This window comes from Lutra lutra, chromosome 7 (assembly GCF_902655055.1).
Source record: "Lutra lutra chromosome 7, mLutLut1.2, whole genome shotgun sequence".
In the NCBI taxonomy this organism is placed as follows: domain Eukaryota; kingdom Metazoa; phylum Chordata; class Mammalia; order Carnivora; family Mustelidae; genus Lutra; species Lutra lutra.
This window is the reverse complement of record NC_062284.1, coordinates 144,497,869-144,506,627: the sequence shown is the minus strand read 5'-3', so window position 1 is coordinate 144,506,627 and position 8,759 is coordinate 144,497,869. Positions and strand designations below refer to the sequence as shown.

The 8,759-nt window shown below is 60.1% G+C and overlaps 1 protein-coding gene across 2 annotated transcripts in view; it reads right to left on the bottom strand.

The window, feature by feature from the left end:
- Nucleotides 1-1,599: 1,599 nt before the first annotated feature.
- TECPR2 (tectonin beta-propeller repeat containing 2) overlaps nt 1,600-8,759 on the bottom strand; it is a 97,040-nt gene continuing 89,880 nt past the window's right edge. Inside the window, exons 18-20 of one of the 2 annotated variants that reach the window (XM_047738058.1) lie at nt 4,269-4,410; nt 3,673-3,822; nt 1,600-3,359 (exon numbers count right to left, since the gene is read on the bottom strand). In XM_047738058.1, the coding sequence (XP_047594014.1) occupies nt 3,208-3,359; nt 3,673-3,822; nt 4,269-4,410 (444 nt within the window). In that variant the 3' untranslated portion in view covers nt 1,600-3,207. Of the gene's footprint in view, nt 3,360-3,672; nt 3,823-4,268; nt 4,433-8,759 lie in introns of those variants that run through there. The other variant, XR_007128791.1, reaches the window with a different exon arrangement.

Sequence of the window (8,759 nt, the reverse complement as noted above, 5' to 3'; positions counted from 1 at the left end):
GCCCCTGTGTGACCTCAAGCAAGTTACTGAGCCTCCCTGTCACCAAGGCTGACAAGATTTCCCTCAGGGGGCTCTCGGGGTACACGGAGCTGTGCAGAAGCCCTAGGCACATGTCTGGCATCCGGGGCACTTGTGGGCACGAACATTACTCTGGGACTTCTTCCCTGCCTCCCCTGACATAACATCCCAGAGAGGGTTCTTTTCTTTCTTTCTTTCAGATTTATTTATTTGAGAGGGAGGGAGAAAAAGAGACAAGAGCAAGGGAGAGCTCAAGAGTAGGGTGACAGAGAAGCAGACTCCCCACAGAGCAGACAGCCCGACGCAGAGCTCCATCCCAGGACCCTGAGATCACAACCCGAGCTGAAGGCAGATGCCTCACCGACTGAGCCACCCGGCCCCCAGCCACCGAAAGTTGTTTTTTTTTTTTTTTTAAGACTTTATTTATTTATTTGACAGAGAGAGAGAGATCACAAGCAGGCAGAGAGGCAGGCAGAGCGAGGGGGAAGCAGGCTCCCTGCTGAGCAGAGAGCCCGATGTGGGGCTCGATCCCAGGACCCTGGGATCATGACCCGAGTCAAAGGCAGAGGCTTTAACCCACTGAGCCACCCAGGCGCCCAGCACGTGATATTCTTTACCGTGGCCCCCTCTGTAGCCTGAGACTGAGGGTGACAAGGGAAGTCATTGGCATTTGTACCTGTCTGTCAGAGCACATGTGTGCAGTAGAAGTGAGAGCTGCAGGCCCAGGATGCCTGCGTCGGCGGGGGTGAGAAGCGTGGGAGCGACGCTGCAGCCCCGTCAGTGTTTCTTTTTTTCTTTTAAATATTTTATTTATTTATTTGACAGAGAGACAGAGATCACAAGGAGTCAGAGAGGCAGGCAGAGAGAGGGGGAAGCAGGCTCCCCGCTGAGCAGAGAGCCCGATGTGGGGCTCGATCCCAGGACCCTGAGATCATGACCTGAGCCAAAGGCAGAGGCTTTAACCCACGGAGCCACCCAGGCGCCCCATTCCACCAAGCGTTCTGACAAACAGTTAAACGCTTTGGGAAGGATGGATGTCTACGGTTTCCTTTGTCTTTCATCAGGGACATCGGACATGTCTTCTGAATTCAAACTTTCTCCGCCGTCTTCTGTGGAGTGTGACATTCCCTGACAGGAGCCGGACATACCTCGTTCAGGTCTTCCGTGGCATACAACGTGTCCTGCTGCTATGAATGGGATCCTCTCCCACATGCTGGTTTCCAGCAGGGCGCGGCCGACACTTGGATTTGTTTCTTGGATGGAGTCTTAGGCCCAGGGGCTTGAACCCTTCCGAAGCCTGCCCATGGCAGCCTGGCCTCGGCGGGCCTCCAAGCGGAGACAGCTCTGTGCTCCGCCTCCCCTGACGGCGTCCTTCCCAGGGGCGACCGGGGGCGCGTCTACCTCTGGACGGCCGCCCTGGGGACGCTGGTGCATATTTAAACATCACATCCGCCACGCTCTCCTGGCTGTGGGGCTGTGCTGGCCGACGCCACTGGCAGGTTCTCCCAGCACAGGTGGGCAGGCCGGCCTCGTGAGCGCCTGCCGGGGGCCCTTTCTCTCAGCCCAAACACCAGACTCGACCAGGTCTGGAAAAAGTCTAGTTTATTGCACTGTCTCAAAGCACAGCTGAAAATTAAAACCAGAAGGAAAAACCATACAAAGCACTGAAGCTAAAAGTAGTTTAAAAGTATCCAACTAGACTTAGGATTAATTGCACTAAAGTCCCGTGGGTTTAGGGGAACTCTGCCGTCTGAGGGGGGCCGGGCAAGGCACAACATACACAGAGAGAGGCCGCAGCCAGCCTGGGCTGGCCTCTGCCGTCACCGAACTCCGAAAACAAGGATTCTACAAAAGTGGAGTGTGAAGTAGGATCTGCGATTTCAGACTCTCGTCCTCGTTTAGACCAGGAACGCCCCCATCTTTGCGGCGGGCCGGGTCCCGTTAGAGAACACATCGCTCTTCAGCTGTGGCCTGGGGGCTCCCGGACACACTTGCTTAGGAGAAAACAGGCGTCGAGTAACTGGGCCCTGGGCCAAAGGCAGACTAAAAAAAGCGGTGAGGCTGGAGTCCTGCTTGGGAGCCGCCTGCGGGATTGGGAGGTGCTGACCCCGGGGTGGACCCGTGGTGGGGCTGCCGAGCCCATGGCCCAGATGCCTGCGAGGACCCCAAAGACTGAGGTCTGGCGAGGCCACTGCAGGCCCTGTCGGGAACTCCCAGGAGGCATCCACGGGAGCTCGAGCCAGCCGGAAGGTCCCACGACGGCCCCAGAGGGGGTACCCGAGCTCGGGGAAGCTGCGGCGGAGGACCAGGCAGGCCCAGGGCAAACCTCGCGGAGGAACGAAAGGCCTTCCGCTGGTTTCAGGGAATACATTTCTCCTCTAAATTTATAAGAGCTGATTTCGAATGAGGTATCTTATGCAGGTTTGTAATACAACAAACAAAAAAGGCAATAATTAGTAGACACATCCTGTGAGGACGCTTCTGGGCTCCACAACGGCCGCCAGCAGCACTGCACAGCACTGCGACGAGCGCGCTCAGTGAGCTCCCATGGCTGAGCTCCCCCACGGCCCACTGCGCCTCCCGGGGCCACGGCTGCCTTGGAAACACGTGCACCTTTTCTATTCCGTGTCCTCCACCGGCCTGTATTGTTTTGGCTAAAATGTGTTCTCCAGGAAGCGAGCATGCCGTGCCCTGTGAGCGGGCCGGGAGGGCACAGGTTGGGGGTGTGTGTGTGTGTGTATGTGCGCGCGCTATGTGCTGGCACAGACCAGCGCCCCACCTCTCTGACGTAGGCTGGGTTTCCCAGCCGGGGTGTCCAGCATGGAATGTGCTAGAACTCACGTCCCTATGGTGACCATGAAGCTGAGCGGGACCCCCTCAGAGGTGGGAGTACGCTGACCTCCGGCTCCCCAGCTCATGCCTGCGGCGGGCCCGGCAAGGCCGGGAGGAGGCGGCCTCTGCAGGAGCTCAGAGGCACGGCCGCGCCAGCAAGGGCTCCAGATCACTTGGCTGAGGCTGTGGGTTCTGGAACAAGACGGAAACAAACATGGATGAAAGCAAGTGTGGGCGGTCCAAGCCGGCCCGACATGTCTGGACAGGAGCTGACAAGGTGTGGCCAAGAGCCCGCGACTCCGTGTCCACCCCCCTCTCTCGGCCTGCTCCCTCCTGAGCGCCTGGCCCGAGGCTCCGTCAGATGACCTCCCACTCGTCCTCCAGGTCCTCGGGGTGGGGGGTGGTGGCATGGCTGCTCGCGGCACCATGTGAGTGGCTGAAAGTCCTCGTCAGCCGCTGGAGGAGGTAGCCGGGGGGGCCCACGGCCCACAGCTCATCTGACGAGGTCACTGCAGGGACGAGAGGCAGCCGCATGCTCGTGAGTCACCCACCGGGGCGGCGGGCACAGGTGCAGTCGGCCGGCTCCCCGTCCTGCCGTGGCACTTTCTAGCTGGCGGCCCCAGACACGCCACCCCCAATCTGTGCCTCAGTTCCCTCAACTCTAAAGTGGGTGGCCCAGTTCTGGCCAGCAGAGTGCTGGGTGCCCTCCCTCAGGTGTGACCCTCGGCTCTTGGGAGAGCGAGCCCCGTGGGAGCAGTCTCTTGGGGAGCCCCCACTAACCTCGTCCACGGGAGCCCCAATCCCATGGAGCCCAGCACTTGCCTGTGAAACACATCACGTTGCCAGGAATTTTCTTCCAGTAGTCTCCCGCGGGGTTCTTGTCGGTGATGCCGTACCGCCGAGCAAGGTCACCGTTGGGGCAGCGGGCCCACACGGTCCTGGTGCTTAGTGCCAGCTGGCAGGCCTGCAGCCCTGCATGCCAACAAGGTGTCCATCTGTCCTGAGCCCCCCAGCTGGGACAGGCCAGACCGCCCTCTCCCATGAGTTTGCTCCCTCCCCTCACTGGGTCCTGTTGACCAGGGGGCTCTGTGTGGACAGTGCCCTGCACTACAGGGCTCAGAGTGGTGGCCGAGGGAAAGGATGCCCCACCCAGCAGAGCTAGCAAAGCCGCCAAGAGCCCAAGGCCAGGGCACACCAGGACCCAGGAGGTCTGGAAGCAATCAGCCCACACAAAACTCCAAGGGAACGGGGCTACTCCCTCCGACAAAGGGTGTTTGGTTAGATCCTTGCTGTCCCCTGCCTCAGTGGGACAGCAGAAAGGAAATGAAACCCCGAGTGCAAAGGCCGGGCCTGCCGTGTGGAGGCCGGGCCGCTGGACCGAGCAGGTGCCCGCGGGAGGGGGCAGCTTGTGTTCCCACCTGGCACGTGCTCCCAGTCGGTCCCCACGGGCATCTCTTCTGTGATGCCGGCCCGGACGTGCACGTTCCACCTGCTGTCGAGCGCCCACAGCATCTGGTCGTTTGGACTACAGTGGACGCTGACCAACGTGACCCCCGCGGGCTGCGAGCAGGAAGAGACTTTCCTTAAGGAAGGAGGTGGCAGGGCATGTCGTTTTTGGAGAGAGCAGGGACAGAGGGTTTGGAGCCCGACACAGGGCAGGAGGTGCAGTGGGAGGTGGAGAGGACCTCACATGGACAGACGCCATCCCTGCTGCGTCAGGCGAACCAGATGGAGGGACCACCCAGCGCGTCAGCAGCAGCGTGTCCTGAGGGACAGAGAGGCAGGGACAGGCCAGAGGTGCACACGGGGTCCTGCACTGGGACGGGCAGGTGGTGGCCATGGGCAGCAACAGAAGAGGCTGGTGTGGCCTCTGCCTCATGGCAGGTGAGGCAGCACGAGGGAAGGAGGGCTCTGGGGAAACCCGGGCCTCGGAGGTCCCCGCACGCATAAGCACACGGCCCCAGGCTCACAGCTCCATGCGGAGAGAAAGCAAACACAGCAGAGCATTACCAGTGGCTGAATCTGGACGAAGGGTCTACGGGACTTTGTTGAAATATACCTGCAGGGTTTCTGTTGGCTTGAAGTTTTTTCAAGATAAAAAGTTTAATTTAAAAAAGTATAGAAATGGGGTGCCTGGGTGGTGCAGTTGCTTAAACACCTGACTCTTGATTCTGGGTCAGGTGATAACCTGAGGGTTGTGAGATCGAGCCCTGCATCAGGCTCTGTAGTCAGTGCAGTCTGCTTAGGACTGCCTCTCCCTCTGCTTCCCCTACTCCCTGTGTGCTCCCTTTCTCCCTCTCTCTCTAAAATAAGTAAATGTTTAAAAAAACTATACAAATAAAATCCACCAAGATATGCTATTGCTGTCGTGGGAATGCGACAGAGGTGCAGGGAAGGAGGCTTCTGTCCGCCCCCAGGAACTCCATCAGCGGGGCGGGGTGGCCTGGGGAGGGGCGAGGTTGGTGTCGCGGCGGGCCTCCCCACGTACTCTGAGCCCTAGCTTCCACTCTGCTTTTCATTCTGGTGGGATAGGACGAGGGCAAGGCTGACCACGAGAGAGCCTCTGTGTGCAGAGCAGGAAGTGGGGACTGGCGGGCCAGAAGGCCAGAGACTCTGCCCACCAGGCACAGGCCTGGCCTTGGTGGCCTCATGACCAATGTCAGCTAAGAACAAGGGCATCATTTAATTCCCACTGTCTCTTCTTTAGGCACCATGCTTATAAAGGGCCCATCTGGAGCCACCCACCTGGCCTGGGTCCTGCCACCCAACAGGAGGACACCTCTTGGCTTGAGCTGCCCTCCAGCATGTCTCCATGGGCAGTGACATCCCCTGCTGGGTTGGCTTCCCGTCCCCGAGTGCGCACAATGCCAGCTGCCCTGCCCTACTCCCCGGTCAGCCTGGGTCCACGTTTCCCATGTTCCATATCTCCTGGTCCCTGGTCCACTTTTCATAGGACAAGGGGAAGCCCCTTCAGTGTCCTGTTTGCCACCTACTGACCTGTTCTGGTTCATCCAGGGCTGCCCATCCCTTAGCCGGACGCTTCCCTGCCTGTGAGGACAGAGCCATCTGTACAGTCCCAGCCCTGTCACCGGCAGTGCTGGTGAGCACCGAGCCCAGGGATCCGGCTGTCCTCCCACTACCGACTGACACTGTGCATTTTCCCGGACCTCTTGGTAGGCCCTGCCTTCCTGGGCTGCCTCAACTGGACCCAAAGCAGTCCCTGGCGGGCGCTCGGCGCTGACGCGCGGCTCTGCGCTTCTTCCCCTGGGCTATGGTGGACGCGGTCCCTCTCCATGCCGCACGCTCAAGACACATCCGCATGAGGGGCTTCCTATTGTCACGCCGACATCACACGACCTCCAGGCCAGCCATCAGACCCCCTCAAGGCACGTGGGCAGAGGCTTCCCACCCACATGATTCACGAACGGATGAGCCAGCCTCTGAGCAGGGGGGCCGGCAGCTGCCCAGCGGCTCAGCTGATGGGCGACCAGGGCACACAGAGGACAACAGCCACCATCCGGACGGCGCGAGGCTCCTCGCACTGCATTGTCACCCACCACCGGGCGCCCGGCGTCTGCCTTGCCTGCTGCACGGCCCTCAAAACAGCTCCTGTGCTGTCCGAGCGGGGGAGACCTGAAGCTGCTGCCGGTGTGCTTGTGGACGCCGGCAGCTTCCCACCTCCCCTCCCAACCTGGGCCTGCCTCTGGCCGCTCCAAATTTCTCCCTTATATGGAGCTCACGGGCACACGAGCGGCCACACGCTCCCAGCCTCGCAGCAGGGGCCATCTGTCCATCTGTGGTGTTCTGAGAGAGAACCGGCATCCGTCCCGAGTCCTGCGGCCACAGGCGAGGGTACCCTGGCTCAGTGCATCAGGCCTGCAGACACGAGGCCCGGGGAGCCTGGGAAAGTTGGGCAGACTGGGCTGCCCGTGCGGGGGACGGGATCGGTCAGGCAAGAATCATAAGGTTTTTGAAGGCTGGTTTCAGGGCAGGGCAGGTGCCATCAAGAAATAAAAGGAGCGCAGTGATGGGGGGACAGCCCTGTGACAGTGGAGATCCAGAGAGGAGGCAGCCTGAGGGAGACACAGCAGCTGGGGGATGAGGGGCCAGCATGGGAGGCTCAGTGGGGAGCATGCATATGGGGGGAGGGGTTGTACGATTGGTTCTACAAGCTTTTCGTGACCGTGCTACCAAACCAGTCCCTGTGGAGGACCAGGCCCCTGAGACGTCGCTGAGGCTTGGCACCATCCCGGACAACAGTCACCAATATAAAACCTGAGTAGCATATAAAGCCCCGAGTCACTCCCCAGCACCAGGCTGCAGATGCACAGGTGAGCTCCGAGGGAGCCCCCCGCCATCTCCCCTGTCCGCTGGGCAGCCAGGACTGGGCCCGCAGGGCTGTGGGCCTGGGGCTGGATCCCGCGGGACCACACACAAAGCCACAGAGCACCTGGCCCTGCTCCAGCTCTGAGGGCTACTAGGTGTACCAGAATCCAAGGCGTCTGGGTACTTCTGCCTACCCCACTCACTTTTTTTTTTTTTTTAAAGATTTTTTTTTTTTTTTTATTTTTTTATTTGACAGAGAGATCACAAGCAGGCAGAGAGGCAGGCAGAGAGAGAGGAGGAAGCAGGCTCCCTGCTGAGCAGAGAGCCCGATGCGGGGCTTGATCCCAGGACTCTGAGATCATGACCTGAGCCGAAGGCAGCGGCTTAACCCACTGAGCCACCCAGGCGCCCAACCCCACTCACTTTTTATCGAAGGTTCACATGCATCCAAAAAAACACACAAATCCTAAGTGTATAGCTTGCTGGGTTTTCACATTCTGAGCACAGATGAACCTGAACACGAGCCTGGCTGTGCACCCAGTTACCACCCTGCCTGCTCTCCACACCCCACACACAACGTGAACCTCACTCCGACAGAGGCGGCGGCACAGAGGCCTCTGAAACGGGTAACGGCCCTCCCCAGCAGCTGGAGGCCTGCCCCGGGACAGCCCAGGGGAGACCACGGGGAGAGGGAGGGCCGCAGGCACAGTCTCGGAAGACAGAGGAGCACAGATGGTCCAAATGAAAGCGCGCAGAGAGGCTGGTAACTGTGCACTGGAAGAGGAAGAGCAGAACGTCCTTATGAAGCAGATCATCTTGCAGCATCTCCCAGACTGGGTCCCACAGAACACCATGCCACCCCCACAGAGGGGCTCATGCTGCCGGAGCTCTCGGACCCACTGCCTCCTGAGCACTTCCATCGGGGGTCCCGCAATCGCCTGCTGGACAGGGAGCACCTGCAGTGCACTGGGCCCTGTGCTAGGCACTGAGAAGACCTCAATGCAAACCAACCACACACCCCAGCCCCCGGGAGCTTTCAGTCTACTGGGAGGGCTGGGTGAGGGGCGCTAGGAGAGCCTTGGCGCAGGAGGGGTGGATGGCCCGGCGGGGGGTCACCTGACCTGGCCACCCCGGGAAGGTACGCTGGACAGGCCCAGTGGTGGCAGAACCCACAGACAGGTGCAGGTTTGGAAGCAGGAAGGACACAGGGTGGCTGGAGCCCAGTGATCAGAGACAGAGTGGAGAGAGGTCAGAGAGCATGAGGGCCACTGGCAGAGGGAGGAAGTGGATTTCGTGCTGAGTGAGGTGAGAAGCCACTAGACGGTTGTGAAAACAGGAGTAACGTGATATAATCCTGGATGTTGGGAGGACAGGCCTCGGAGAGGCCTGCTCTGGAATCCTGGCGAGACAAGAGGTGGCCCGGCCCAGGGGTGGCAGTGGACCATCTCTGGGCAGGCATGCAAGGTGCCAGCCATGTCACTCCGGGGCAGGGCTGCTACTTATCTGGATCCTTCCCCTGCACAGGCGGGCTGATAAACAGACACGTGAGCACAGTGGCTGCTGAGTCAGAGTGCGAAGACAGA